At 36.9% G+C, this 16,346-nt stretch overlaps 1 protein-coding gene across 3 annotated transcripts in view; it reads left to right on the top strand.

Annotated features, from left to right (window-relative positions):
* grin2cb (glutamate receptor, ionotropic, N-methyl D-aspartate 2Cb) overlaps nt 1–16,346 on the top strand; it is a 55,005-nt gene that overhangs the window by 15,817 nt on the left and 22,842 nt on the right. For all 3 annotated transcript variants that reach the window (XM_079851628.1, XM_079851627.1, XM_079851626.1), the window contains 3 exons: nt 4,695–5,133; nt 11,768–12,363; nt 15,463–15,577. In XM_079851628.1, coding sequence (XP_079707754.1) covers nt 4,711–5,133; nt 11,768–12,363; nt 15,463–15,577 — 1,134 coding nt within the window. In that variant the 5' untranslated portion in view covers nt 4,695–4,710. The remainder of the gene's footprint in view (nt 1–4,694; nt 5,134–11,767; nt 12,364–15,462; nt 15,578–16,346) is intronic.

The raw sequence follows: 16,346 nt of genomic DNA, 5'->3' as shown, positions 1-16,346 counted from the left end.
TATATATGTGTGTATGTATATATATATATGTGTATGTATATATATATATATATATATATATGTGTGTGTGTGTGTGTGTGTGTGTGTGTGTGTATATATATATACTGTATATGTGTGTGTGTGTGTGTGTGTGTGTGTGTGTGTGTGTGTGTGTGTGTGTGTGTGTGTGTGTGTGAGAGAGAGTATATATATATATATATATGTGTGTGTGTGTGTGTGTGTGTGTGTGTGTGTATATATATATATACTGTATATATGTGTGTGTGTGTGTGTGTGTGTGTGTGTATATATATATATATATACTCAAATACTATGAATAGGACACCAATCCAGTCCAATGATGGCATAAAATAGAATGGATGACAGCTGTTGTTGTTGTTTTTTTGTCTGACATTGATGAACTCTTTCATTTTCTTTCTTTTGTTGATTTGTTTGAAATAAGAACACATGCTCTAACTGTGTGATGTGATTGTCCATGGGATCTATGGTCAAACACATATCAAAGTGGCCATTTTAAAAGAGATCTGAAGACTTGAAAAGGACATGAGAAGATCACTCCAACAGCAGATCTAACAGACTCAAAACAGGAGGGTGAATATATTATCGTGCAGAAGCCTGACTGTGTGTGTGTGCATGCATGTGTGTGTGTGTGTGTTCCATTTGCTGTCATCAAAGCAAGGCTGCAGGTGTCTCACTGCTGTTCACAGTGTCACGTGCATCAGGCCAACGAACACACACACTCTGAAGACATCCAATATAGGGGTGTTTCTTCATCTATTGGCACTTATGTCCCAGAGGTTGATTGTTATTAAAACTTACAGATTTCCACTTTTTTTCTTTCTTATATTAAGGTCAATTAAAAGTGTCTTGGAAACTTTTCACCAGGCATTCATTTAGTTTTGCTACTTTTTAAGTGCCCCCCTCTCGATCCAAGACCTAGATTTTCTTTTCATATCATAAAATATTATAATTATATAATAAAATAACGATTAACCAGTGTTATTTTAGTATCATTGAGATATTATTTAGTTTTTTTGATATTTAGAATTTTCCATTTTAATTTTAGTTAAAGTTTTGGTAGTGTTTTTTAAGTTTTTTAGTAAAGTTTTGTTTAAAATATCTGTATAGTTTTTTTTTATAATGTTTTACTTTAGTTTTAATAATTGTTGTACATCAAGTTAAACTAGCAACTAGCTGAAATTAAAGTTTTTTTTATTATTTTAGTTTCAGTTAACATTTTTTTTCTATATGGCATAATCATTTGTTAACAAACAAGTATTCATTACTTGTAATGAGCTCATTGTTTCTGCCTTAAATTATTACATTGTTTAAATTAGTAAATTTTTAGCTAACTGTGATTGTATATGTACATTTCTTAAATACATAACTTACACAGTTACAGTACCTCTGATTACAGATCACTCTAAGTTGCTGCTTTGAAACGATGTGTATTGTGAAAATACAAATAAATGTGAATTAAATTGAATTGAATTTTATTTTTAATAACCTCTAATAACCCTTTAATAACTCAACTATAATTACCCTGGATGAAATATGAAAGCAAAGTAAATCTAAGGTAATTGTGGACAGAACTTGTTTTGGTTTTTTTTTGCGTAATTTCCAGGCAAGCTGTAATTTTGTCAAATGAAGTGTGAAAAATATATTTTTTTTTAGGCAACACAGTCTCACCCCCAAACGTCACATACTGATGCGTCTTGACCAAACGGCAATATACGACGAAAAGGGTACCCCTAAAACGTCCGTATGTGACTATTCGGGTTATGGGTAGGTTTAGGTATGCGTTAGGGTACCGCTAAGAGGCGCTGCTGGTGCGCTTATGTCTTCGTCTCATATGGACGTTTTAGGGGTACCCTTTTCGTCGTATATTGCCGTTTGGTCAAGACGCGTCAGTATGTGACGTTTTGGGGTGAGACCGGGCTGTTTTAGGATACACAATATGTTTTGTTTAAATGTTTAAATTAGTCTTTTACACCATAGAATGCTATTGCTATTAAACACAATGGGAAATGGCATTGTGGTGAACCTCATGATATCAACTTTTGGACATGGTTAGTAGACAAATAAACTAGTGAGAGTTTGCAAAGTTTTACCAAACTCCACAAGACCTGAAGTGTCTAGTTGAAGAAACACCCTATGGATATTTTTGAAATGAAAGACACTCTTTTTTTTCCTTTTTTTTACCTTACTCCTCTCTGTCGTGTTCCCTAGAAACCCGTACAGCTGTTGCTATGTTAACTCCGCTGCTTGAGTAAGTGTGAGGATTTCATTGAGTTACAAGCATACAAATATGCTCATTTATGCTTTGCCAGTATTAAGTGGAGTTTGAACAGTGTCTTTTTAATGAGGATTTTAAAAAAAGCAGACAGAGAGGGAAAGAAAGAGAGAGGACAGAGACCATGACGGGTTTTACCTCTTTCTGAGTGTCTGGGGTTTCTCATGGCAAGTCTTGTGTTTGGTTTTGGTTGCTTTTGCACTTGGAATGCACATCTCCTTTCTTACTTAACCATCTGTCTTCCACTTGCGCAGAAAGTCCCACATTGGGTGAGGAGCACTACTAATAAAGTCGGTAGCAAAACAATGCAGTACAAATCATAAAAGCAGACGAGCGAATCCTCACGCATTATATTCCCTTAACGTAGCAATTAGGTTTATTAGCAGCCAGATGTATTCATGGGAGCATTTTAAGGAACTTGATAGCTATCACAGTGTGAGTTATGCATTTTTCATGCATAGTAATTACAGTCCATGGTCCAACAGCTAGCTCTGATAGTTTAATAGGCTGCGGTGTCACATTCGTAAGATGCTGGCATGGATGGATGGGCCTAACCTTTAAGATTCTAATTCAAGTGCATCTCATCAGATTCTGGTTTAGTTTGCTGTTGAAAAGAAAGTCCTTGCTCTTTCCTACAAGCCAGTTTAATTTGTGTGTACTGTAACACACTGAAGTGTAGCGGCAACCAAATGGTTAAAGTTCAGCACTGGCATCCCAAAGGTTGCTGGTTCATTTCCAAGTAGCAACGACCCAGGAACTGGAGAGTTACTGAGATCACTATCATGGTCTATCACCATGGTTACCAGTAATGCACTTGACCCGAGGTCGCTCGACTCGCTCCGAGGGGCCTGTCCTGGAATTACTAGACTTTAAGGTCTATATGGTCACTTAAGATTAAGACAAACAACATATGCTATAGACCTTTGCACTGTCAAGAAATCAGTGGTTCACAAACTTGCAGTGGTGTGAATTGAAATCGTTAAACAAGCATTCGTCAGGTTTTTTTTTCTCACTAAAGGTGAGCTTTCAATGACCCACACCATCTGCGGGTTGGGAGATCAGGGGCCGGCCCCTGTGAAGTGTTGAGAGCTGAGTTTAGATGTGATTCCCTGCTGGATATATTGTAAACCTCCCACTCAGCCTGCTAATGGCCTGTTGTTTCACGAAGGCGCATGCACACTGTGACCAGAACACATGCAATCCGAGATTATGAGTGACAGAAATAGACATTCAGATCATGAGTGGTTTTTAAACACAGGATTACTATACATTAAAGCACACTTGTTCTTTATTTATGCTACACGAGGAAACATTTTCGTATTGCGTGCCTGTCGTTTGTCTTCAGTATAAATACATTTAAATGTAATAAATTACGTTGTTTGTGTTAAAATTGAACCTGTCAATCCACAAGGATTTAATCAAGATTATTCTCATAATTTAAAGGGTTAGTTCACCCAAAAATGAAAATTTACTCACCCTCAAGGCATCCTAGGTAGGCTATATGACTTTCTTCTTTCAGCCAAACATAATCGGAGTTATATCTAAAAAAATCCTGGCTCTTCCAAGCTTTATAATGGGAATGCATAGTAACTGAGATTTTGAAGGACAATCTCGTGAACTTGCGGATGGACATTACCGGAAGCTAGTGATTACAGTTCATAAAGTTATAATTATGGTTATTGTTCTTACAAAACCGCATCACTTCGATTCAGAAGGCCTTTATTAACCCCCGGAACCGTATGGATTACTTTTATGATGGATGGATGCACATTTTTGGATGCACTATTCACTCCCATTATAAAGTGTGGAAGAGCCAGGATATTTCTTAATATAACTCTGATCGTTTTTGGCTGAAAGAAGAAAGTAATATACACCTAGGATGGCTTGAGGGTGAGTAAATTATGGGATAGTTTTCATTTTTGGGTGAACTAACCCCTTAAGTATAGGTACTGTGATTACAGTTCCTTTTTAACAACAAAAAAATAGTTTTGTTTGTGTAATTATTAAGTTTGGATTTTGTGTGGATGGCACTTGTAGGATATTATTTGTGTGCGCATAATATAGATTTCTGCTGCAGTGCTTTTTATTTGTCACTCTTCTTCACAACAATGCAACACTGTGTCCAATTTTCATCTCATGATGAATGAACAGAAATCAATATCGCTGAATAAATGAATCACTGCTGTCTCCCCTAAGTCTCCCCTTATAAAAATGTAAATGTACACTGTGTGTACAGTTGTGCTGCTTAATATTTTTGAATAAACTGTGATATATATACTTATAAATAAATTATACACACTTAGAGAGAACACAAGTCTGACAATTTATAAACTGGCAAACAAGTAACAATTCTGAAATGCTAAGTGTTTGCTCTCTTTCTTTATCTCTGTCTGTCTCTCAGGCTCTAGGAGGCTGAAATGGCCACTCCTCAAGGGTGTTGGGGTCCCTCTCTTCAACTCCTCTTCTTCTTTCATCTGTTACTCAATGTAGTGCCTCCCTGCCGGGGACGTCCATTCTTTGGCCCTCCTTCGGTCAACGTGGCTGTGGTTTTCAGTGGTATGGCTCACCACAGTGAGATCAAGGGCCGTCTGAGTCCAGAAAACTTCCTAGACATGCCCCTGGAAGTGAACCCCATCACCGTGCTTGTGAATGACACTAACCCCAAGGCATTATTCACACGTCTCTGTCAGACTATGGCAGCAGAGAGCCTCCACGGAGTGGTGTTTGAAGATGACGTGGACTCAGAAGCTGTGGCACAAATCTTAGACTTTATCTCCTCTCAGACGTCCATCCCCATAGTAGGCATCAGTGGAGGTTCTGCAGTTGTCATCCCACATAAAGTAAGTGTTTGCAAAGGTGGCAGTGGTAGATCTTAGGGATCTGTCAGCTTAAAGGAAGCAGGTTTAATAAGAAATGGGAATTACCTGAGATCACAATCCATTCAACATTTAAGTTACTACGAAAGGATTGTCCTTGCAACTAGATAAAGGACCTTTGGATAACCTAAAATTACATTTTAATTAAGTTTTTTCCCATTATTATTTAACCAACTACAGAAAAGTGTATTCATTGGGTCATATATATGAAACACAAGCAGAACAAATATCTGTACAAATTATTCATAAAGCTTTTTATATATAAAACATTAAAAATGGTCACATTAAATTGAATGCGATGGAAAATTACTTCTCAGAAAATCATTCATAAAACATTTCGGCCTCAAGTAATGTCTGTGTAAATTGTTTGTAAAACTTTTTGTATATACATTTTCACATTGAAATGAATGCAACAACTTTCATCAGAAAAATTTTACAAATAATGTATTTGTGACAAACACATTTCTATGTAAATCATTTGTAAATTAAATAATTTGTTGTTGCATTCCGACAGTGTATTAAAATTAATAAAAATTTTAGCATTGAACTGAATTACACCAATTTACCCACACAAATGTAATGATTAACACTGAAATGTGTTTGTTACACAGAAAATGGTAATGAAAATGTAATTAAATGCATTAAGTGCAATTAATTATGCATACAAAACAACATTTTGATTATGTTTCATGAATTAGGTTCAATGTGTGGCCAGCATACCACTTAAGTTTCAATAACATTAGCCTTCATTCATGAACATAAACAGGACATTTATTAGAATTATGACAATGTAACAGAGTCCCCTGTGCTTTACTCGGAGTACAGTTAAGACTCAGCATGAAAGAAAAACATTGAACATTTATTTCAAATATCAAATCAAGATTTAATCAGGGGTATCTGTGAAGTAATTTCAGGGACGCTGTTCTCACAGCTCATATTAGACACAGCGAGTATAAAAGAACTGCTGTGAGGTCGACAAACGTTAGCATGTGCATGTGGTTTGTGTGTGTATTTTCCAGTGAGCCCCCTGCACTGATATGCTATTGAACAGATGCGTGGAAAAGGGATTTTGTGAGGTGTGAAAATCAATATGTGTTATGATGTATAACCAGCACCCAACAGTTGTGTCTCATTTTCCACTGATTACTGAGGTGTGGAAACTTCTGAATAACATCAAAAAATGATATAAAATTACAGCCGTTCGTTCAATACACATTTTTAAGACTTCCACGACTGTAATTTTACATACCACGTGTGTAGTGAAGGCATTTTGTGTCTCGTTGCAGCTACAATTTACTGTCTTATCTATTGGAAAAAACACAATGCAATCTTAAGTCACATCGATTTTTTGGGTTTAACTTTTGAAAAACCTTCACCACTACAACTCATACAAGTTTGAAACAACATGAGGGTAAATAATGACAAAATGTTAATTTCTGGCTTAACCAATCCTTTCAATTTGAACAAGCATTACTAAAGGCACGTGCAGTTGTGTCGCTTTTTCTCTATTAGTGCACGCTGTGCGGATTTTGCTGCATCTGATATCTGAAATCCACAAAAGAAAAAAGTCAACTTTTAAGACAGTAAAACAATCATTACGCGTTCAGACTGGCAAAAGATTTATATCTTTAAATGAGAAACACAATAGCCCTTGATTTAATGGGACAGATGACTATCTTCAATACCAGCTATAGAGTGGATGACTCCTTCCTGCGCAGCTGTCATTTTCAAATGCCTTTCAGACTTGCACGGATTGCAGAAAAATAAGGTTTATAAGATGTATAAAGTGGAACAGAAAGCCAAAAATATGTGTTTGTCTCCTATGTCAGATCATTTTGTAAGAACTGGATTAAAATGAAGCGTCCTGGCAGGGAATAATTTTTCAGGAGTTTAACCATAGAGCATGAAATATGAAGAACCTGAATAATTTGCCAAATCTTTTGAACAACCCAATGACCATGTTCCTATTTTTATTAAAGAGCACTGAGGGAAAACCTGAAAAGAATCTCTTGCATCCTTCATATTTATAATTTCCAATTCTCATTCATGTAATAAAGTCATAATATTTTGGACAGCACACTGACTTCAGAAATAGACTTCATAGTAAAGGTTAAACATATAAAATATCAATCAAATTAAAAAATTGCATAAAGCTATGAAACATATTTCATACCACATTTCCAGATTGTGGATTAGGTATTTAATCTCCTTTGAGAAATGCGTGCATATCATATCATAAATTTGATGTGATTATACAATTCCTGTTGTATAGGCTTGCGGTGAATGGAGGCAGAGATATGCGACATCCTGTTCTACTTTGTTTGAATCTGGTCATGCTACAGCAAGACAAACCAATGTATATTGCTCATGTAAATCCAATGCAATTGAATTAGCTGTGGCTGATTATTTTGCCTAGCTTTTGGGATTGGACTGTAGGTCACAAACATCTGCTATGGGATTTTTTCATGAAATCCCAGTAGCATCGGACACTGTCAATGGCCAAGTGCCTTCCAAATAAATAAAGTGAGCTTAAAATATCACTTTGGCACTTGATGTTACAATCTGGGTGGAGCTTCCCTTTTTGGTAAGTGGGTGCCAGCTCCAGACATTATATTAAGCCTGTATGAAAAAGAACATGGCCTGAAATGTAATGTATTAATTTAATCCAGGAAATATTAAATATCATTATATATTTTAAAGGGTTAGGTCAGCCAAAATTGATACTTTTGTCATCATTTACTTGTTCCAAACCTGTAGGACTTTCTTTCTTCTGCATAACACTATAGAAGATTTTTGGAAGAATGTTGACTTTTTAAGAATTTATTTTCATTTTAAGGATAAAAAAATACTGAGACATTCTTCAGAATATTGTCTTCTGTGTTTCACAGATGATAGTCAAACATGTTTGGAAAGAAAGAGGGTGAGAAAATGATTGCTTAATTTTAATTATTGAGTGAACTATACAGTAACTTTGAAGACAGGGGCTATTAACTCTGGCCCTCGAGGTCCACTTATACCTGCAGAGTTTATCTCCAACCTTTATCAAACTAACCTGCCTAAAACTTTATAGCAGAGATGGTATTATTATTGGGAGATATTGGGATCCATGGCTCTACCATTGGAGAAAGCGTAACAGCTAATTTGGATCACGTGTGCCTTGAGACAGCCTTGACGTCATTTAATTTTGTGCGACAGTCAATCACTGTTTGCGAATACCATAGAAATGAATGGGAAGTTACGTAAACTGAATTCTACCTGTCACAAAATTATCTGTGACTTTTTTTATAAAACAGCATTTTTTTTTTTTTCCGTTAAATGAATGTTGAATGGCAAACATGTTGGAGATTAGTGTCGAATCATTAAATTCTAAGCTGTTTTCCTACAAAAGCAGTTTATTCAGTGTAAGCCTCTCCTCCATTAACATTCATTAAAAAAACAAGTACTTTTTTTTTCTAAACACGGAGGCTTGCCTTAAATCGGCTTTGCTTTCTAGAAATCCTTAAGACCTTGATTGGCATGTTCAGGTGTGTTTGATTAGGGTTGGAGCAAAACCCTGCAGGAAAGTGGACCTTGAGGGCCAGAGTCAAGAATGCCTGGTTTAACGTCATGTCTGAATAAGTGACTGAGGGTGCATGGCACCTATCGAAACACATGGGACTAAGTTCATGCCTAAAGTGCACATATAGGGAAAGTCCATGAGGGATAATCCCATTTTTCTGCGAATGCAAGTTTTTTCAGACATAAAGCATGTTTTGACGGCTATGGCATAACTTCCATCTGGTCTTGCTGAGGCTCTTGAGTGCTAATCGCAGGAGAGCTGAGTCTGGGTGATTGTATAACTTTTTAAAGAAAGAAAACTGGTGGAGAAGGAGGACCGGTGAGTCCCAGGGCACCTGATCTCTCTCTCTCCAAGAGGTAGCCTACTTTAACCACAGAAGTTATTTGAAGGACACCGGATCAGTCTGTCAGGGAAGGGGAAAGCTCTTAGTCAGAGAGGAGTCTTGGGAGAATGTCTCTCGGCTCCTGACACTCCCAGACCTCCACACCCATTTTTCTCACTTTGGAACTTAATTGGACACCACCTCCTCCGGTACCTTTGAGTCATCTCATGCTGTGCGGTGGAAGGAAATGCGGTTGGCAGTGTAGGGCATTAGGACGCTCGCTTGTTTGAAGTTAACTAAGTGCAAGTGAAATTAAAACAGCACTAATAGATCATTTTGGGTTTTTTACATGCACAACTGTGGCTTGATATTGACGCTAACTGTTTTTTTACATGCAAATATAATATTGCAATTTTTTTTCAAACAGCACATCACACCGGCATGATATTGAACAGCTGCATGGATAAACGAGTATTAGGTGTCAAGTGTAAATCTATTCAATAGGATTACAGAAAGAGGAATAATGGTTGAAAGTCAGGCAATAAATCAAGTCCCTACGCGTGGCTGTGGTACAGATAGGATCAATAGCCTAGTGAATTGTCTTTGCGTTGTAAATCCAATTCTCGTATCTCATACTTTGGAACGTGTTGAAGGTTAATGTTGCTCAGGAATACGTTATTTCAATGGTATGAGAAAGTCCCATGTACCATGATTGAGTTACTATGGATCTCCTGTAAATGTGTGCAACCTGTAAAACTGAAATGCAGAACAATTATAGTGCCGCGTGAGTTATGGTTCCCATCAGAAGCTCATTCATTGGTCAATTTAAAACATACATACACAGTTTAAATGTTTAGAGTAGGTTGGATTTTTTTTTTTATCTTTTTGAAAAAAAAAAAGTCTCTATTGCTTACCAATGTTCCATTTATCTGGAAAAAAAAATCCAGTTATTTTCTGAAATACTTTTACAATTTAAAATAATGGGAGTAAGCCATTATTCCAATCTTCAGTGTCATATTCAGAATGCAGTGTTGGGGAGCTACTTTGAAAGTGTACAGTAGCTTGTGTAGCTACTTTTAAATTGCTCATAATTTAAAGTAGTTAAGCTAGCCTTTTGAAATAGTAGTTAGTTACACTACAAGTAACTAACAAAAAGTTGCTAACTACATTGAGGTTTTAAAAATACCTTATAAAATATATAACCTTATAATTATATATAATATTTAATTTATAAATCAATCACAACCATGTTTGTCTGGCTCAACAGCTCTTGCAGAGACTTGAAATGGTGAATCATTTCTTTTTGAACTGACTGAATTAGTTGAAAAATTGACTTTAAAACGTCCTCTCTATTTTGGAAAGTCTGATTCCTTATAAAATCAGTTAGTTCAAAATGAATCACAGTAATGAATCAAATTTTCCAACGATATATATGTTTGAAAAACCCTACTGTTAGAAAAAGTAGCTTGTTTCACTTTGGAAACAGCTGAGCTAATGGCACGTCAGTAGACAAGAGCTAAAGGCAAGTTGCTACTTTTAATTCTTCCACAACACTGCCAAAATGCTTAAATTACTTGGCATTGGGGCAGAAACTATTCCTGAATCTTGTAGTGCATGTTCGAATAGTCCTGAGCCGTTTGCCAGATGGCAGAAAAGAGAAAAGTGCCTGTGGCTGGTGACTAGTCGTTCATGATGCGCTTTGTCTTCTTGAGGCAGCGTGTAATGTAGATGTCCTCAACTGCTGGTAGTTGTGTGGCAATTATTTTCTGAGCCTTTTTAGCAACCCTTTGTAGGGCTTTCCTTTCCTGTGTGGAGCGGCTGTCATACCTGAATGCAATACACCCTGTAAGGACAGAAAAGTGAAAAAAGCTTTCTTCAGACGCCTAAGGAAATAAAGGCATTGATGAGCCTTTTTAATGATGGATGCTGTGTACTCAGTCCATGTGAGTTTAGAAGTGAGGGTGACCCCTAAGAATCTAATGCTGTTGACTCTCTCTACTTTGTCCCCTCTGAAATAAATGGGTGCGTGTACCTTATTATGCTTCCTAAAGTAGATCACCAGCATCTTAGTTTTACTGACATTGAGAAACAGGTTGTTGTTCTGGCACCATTGTCCCAAAAGCCTCACCTCTTCTCTGTAAAATGCCTCGTCATCGTTGGTGATCAGACCCACAATGGTGGTATCGTCAGCAATACCTAATAATGGTATTGGAGCTGTGAATGGCCACACAATCATGTGTAAACAAGGACTACAGCACAGGGCTCAATGCGCTTCCTTGTGGCGTGCCAGTGTTGAGGGTCAATTCATGTATAGTTTTACAATTTTACCTCAGTTATTAGCATGTTAATTGTAACATGTCTTCAGGTTTGGTTATTTTGGTAGGTCCATTCCTTGGAATGATTGCATATATCTCATAAAACGTCTTAAGGTGATGATACACAGGGCAACTTTGTGAGCAATGTTGCTTCGCAATCTTGCCGATCGATTGTTGCTTGGGCACTTTCCCATTGAAAATTGGCAGTAAATTTCTGTCTGGATAATTTAGATCAGTCATGGACCCTGTGTCTCATCTGGTTGTCCGTTGACGGCAACATTGCCCAGCAAGATTGCTCAAAAAGTTGCCCTGTGTATCATCACCTTAGTGTCCTTAAGTAATAATTTTATGGTACCCACACAAATGATTGTAGTTCCTTTATCTTCTGTCTTGATTCTGCAGGCTGAAGGCTCTACCTTTCTCCAGATGGGATCTTCTATAGAGCAGCAAATAAATGCAATGTTCAAAGTGATGGAGGAGTACAACTGGGGTAACTTTGTGGTGATCACCAGTTTGTATCCCGGCTACGAGACCTTCGTGGACTACATTCGATCCTTCACGGACACCAGCTACTTCCTGTGGGAGCTGAAGGATGTGCTGAGCTTCGAGATGTCCGTGGGGGCCAATGACATCCGCACACGTAGACTACTACAGCAGGTGGACTCGCAGGTATATCTAGTGTACTGTTCCCACGAGGAGGCGCAGTACTTGTTCAGGATGGCCTCTGATGTGGGGCTTCTGGGGCCTGGATACATCTGGGTCATCCCCAGTCTGGCTGTAGGGAACCCTGAAGTGTCCCCTCCTGACAGTTTCCCAGTGGGCGTCATCAGTATTATCACAGACCGCTGGAGGAAAACACTGCGCCAGAGGGTTCGGGAAGGAGTGGCAGTCATTGTAAAAGGGGTGTACAGTTTCCACAAGCACAGAGGATTCATTCCTGAGGGTCACAGTGATTGCAATAGTCCTGCCAAATTGAATGCCAACAATTCTCTATTCAGGTAAGACTTTTTCAGACTGCCAAGTTTAGTAAAGGTATTTTTGAAAAGCACCTTTAGATTATTTGTTTTTAAAAAAAGGATTTAAAACCCATGTCTTCCCTTGTGAAAAATAAGTACACTTTAGCATACTTTTAATTAAAAAGAGAACATAGTACAGAATTAGTGTACTTTAAAGGGGTCATCGGATGCAAAATTCACTTTTATATGGTGTTTGCATACAAATGTGTCTTTGCAGTGTTTGTACACACACAACCACCATACAATGAAAAAAATCACTCCTTTTTTTTATTCTCAAAAAGTTTAAACACTCTTAATAATCAGGCCGTTTGGATTTTATGCTCCGCCCACGACCACTGACGGACTGTCCCGTATTAGCATATCTCAGCCATTCGACACCCCCCATGGAAGAGAGGGGTGGGGTGAGCAGTTGCTCATTATCATTTAAAGAGACATGCACCGAAACAGGTCACTGTGAACAAAGCTGTTTTTGAGGAGATAAAAAGGGTGTTGTTTTACACAACCATTGAGGAATTTTAACCAAAGTATATTACAAACTTGTAATGAACACACTAAAGAATCATACCAACTTGTGGAAGATGGGCATCCGATGACCCCTTTAAAAGAATGTCGAGTGTGAAAAGAATGTAATGTTTTCGGACTCTTAATTGAATGTTATTTGCAATTAAATGAAAATGCATTGTTGTGTAAATTTATATTAAATGCGGTTAGCTGAACTTTAGAGTGCTTTTTTGAACCACTTAGGTAGGACTTTATCTGGTGAATAGTGTGTTGGGGAACAGGGGTGGTGTGTTGGGGAACAGGGGGATGAAAGTACATCTTTATATGTCATTTCATAATTACTTCTTTTGAAATATGGTTAAACTGTTCTGCCGAGCAGTAAATGTACTGACAAGCATAAACTAAAATTATAAATATACTTGTAATTACACATTTCTAATAATGAAGTTTAAGTTGACATTTAAAATGTACAGTATTAACTTTAAATGTAATATCGAATAACAAACTACTGTTCAAATTATTATCAAGTACCTTACATGTGTTTTAGTATGTTAGACCACACATCTACACGTGCACTTCTTTAAAGCATGAGAAAAGATCATTAAAACATAATGATTTAAAATGTACTTTAAAGTAAAACTTTTAATTTGACTTTATTACAAAGGGCACATTGTACTTAATTGTGTTAAGAAACATGATGAAAGTGTATTCTTTTTTGGACCTGAGTATTAATATTATATTATCTCTCATTTTTGTGGTTTATTGATATTTATCAATATCATGTCTTAAAAGAAAGAGAAAAACATTATCATAGACATCCCTTTGGAATATCTGGAGTACTCTGACTGCCAGTAATGTTTTATGAAGCTGTCATATATTTAGTCCTCCCTTGGCCAGCATTCCCCTATTTTTTGTCAAAAATGTTGATCACATCAAATTCAACAGGAAAGTGTGGGTGGCAAATTTACAAATACTCAAAGTCCTGACAATTTTAATTCTCATAGCTTAGTTGGCCGCTGGAGATTTCATCATAAACAGCTTTCCAGACAAAACATTGCATTTTTTGCACTTTTTCTTGTGGTCTTTCTCCCTTGTAATGAGACTGGGAGATTCTCCAGATTTCCTTGTTAAATCTGCCATTCACCTGGGAGTCACCGTCCTCATTAAATAGTGTTCCAATTGCCTCTCCGAGCTTTCTGTGATCAAGCGTATCAGAGACACATGAGTGACTGGGTTCTCCATCCGGAATGTTCCCAGGCTTCGGTGCTGTTCAGGTGTCTGCCCGTTTCTCTGGCATAAAAAGAAACGTCTGTCGGAAGACAGTTTATAAATCTTTAAAGAACTGGCTTTTCAGACGTGTGACTAGTTGGGCATTATCAAAGGATTCATCAGGCGGCAAAAAGGAATGCATTCTCTTGGGGGGGGGGGGGGGGGGGTGTTATATTAGTAGGATGGTCTGAGTTGGCATGGTAAGATGGGTAGAGGAAGGAATGAAGATTACATATTTGCTTACCCTCATGTTATTTCATCTATCTTCTTCACATGGTTCTTTTTAATACGCAACAAAAACCGACAACGAAAAAATGGCAATAAAAGTAAGTTAACTCAAGACCCACTGTTGCATGTTGTGTACAGTGAGTTGAACTTGAGAACTGGATCATTGAATGAATTGTTCTTTTCAATGAATTGTTCACAAAACTGACTGATTCGTTCACAAATCAGAGTTCAACTCAGTGACTCAATGATCAAATCTCAGCAGTTGTCAAATTAATAGCTCACAGAAAGGAAGATTATTGGTGAATAATCTTACATTTCCATCTGTTTGTCATGTATTGTTGTGTAAGCTACTTTTATGTTTTTTTTGTTTTTTTGTCATTTTTTCATATTTCCAGACAGGTAACATTTGCACTGCCATTTTATATTTTTTTATACAGAGTAATTTGAAATGACATGAGGGTACATAAATGGTAACAGGATTTAAATTTTTGCATATTTGTCCAATATAATGCATTCTCTTGCATAACTGAGATTGAATAGTTCTTTATAAGCTTTGTTGTTTGCAAAGGAGCTATAAATCTTAGAGAAGGTGGATAAGTTGGATATAGAGTGGTGTATTTGAGTTCCTCTGAAGATTTTGTTGTTGATAGTTGTATAGTCAAGTCATGATTTTAGCCACTATTAAAATGATGTCTGAATAATGATAACTGCTACTGCACTTTTTATCATTAAAATTGAATGACATTGTTAAATCCTGCCTCATGTTCTGCTCCACCAGTAGCTGGTTCTATAAGTGAGCAATTCGTTTAGTAAAAATGTTCAGGTCTATGAGACAAGGAGGATTAAAAGAGAGAGAATGAATACTGTAAATGTATTAGTGTCTGTACGCTCTGATTTATATTCATTTGACTCGGTGGGGAGAAAATATTATAGGCTTGTATTTGAAATGTCCTCCTTTCTGCCTAATAGTCTTCTGTCTCATTTCAGAGATTGATCAAATCCAAGCAATTGTACAATCACTTAAAATTCAAATCGACTTTTTTTTTTGGTTTACTAATTTAAAGCTACTAATTTGTTCTACAGGCATATGCTAAATGTGTCATGGGAGCATAAGGACCTCTCCTTCAACGCTGATGGCTATCTCACTAATCCTTCCATGGTGATCATTGCTTTGGATCGAGAGAGACACTGGGACAAGGTTAGTCTTATGATTAGATGGAACAATAACAATAATAATGTTCACCACACAAAGCTGGAATATGGAACATACACAGATCTGGAGATACAGTTTCCTTAAGTGTTTTATCTATTCCTTATAGAAGTAAGTGTTTGGAAGTCATGTCTATATATTTCTGGAACACCCTTTAGCAGTGGTCTCCAACATGGTGCCTGTGAGTCGCTCGCCAAGCACGTTCTATAAATAGCCCGAAATGTAATCTTTCATTTTCTTTCTTTTCTTCATTTCATTTTTTTTCATGATAATAACATAAAATGAGAAAAATAACTAATGGTAACATTTCATATAACATTAAAGCATAATCAAATCATTCAATAATTTTAAATATTTAGAATCTGAGCGACGTACGTTACATTTGTGCTAAACAAAACCCATTACTTTTATGCTATTATTCTGTGAGTTGTGGCGGTCACGGGCAGACGGCATAAATAAGATAAATTGAACTATAAAAAAGAAAAAAGATTAATTATGGATGATGATGCAGGTCATGGAAAAAAGAAAAAGACTTATTTTAACGAGGAGTGGGAGACAGAATTCCTCTTCACTAACGTTAAAGATAAAGCTGTATGCATCATCTGTGGAGCTAGCAATGTGATTGCCAAGAGACACAAAGCGGAGAGACATTTCACCACAATCCACAAGACCTTCGATGTCTGTTATCCACCAGTTACATCACTTAGAAAAGAAAAAGTTAGTGAGATGAAAGCAACATTAAGCAGGCAGCGATCAT

The sequence above is a fragment of the Squalius cephalus genome (genome assembly GCF_949319135.1).
Source record: "Squalius cephalus genome assembly, chromosome: 19".
Taxonomy (NCBI): Eukaryota; Metazoa; Chordata; class Actinopteri; order Cypriniformes; family Leuciscidae; genus Squalius; species Squalius cephalus.
The sequence above is the reverse complement of the archived record's forward strand: the minus strand, read 5'-3'. Positions and strand labels throughout refer to the sequence as shown.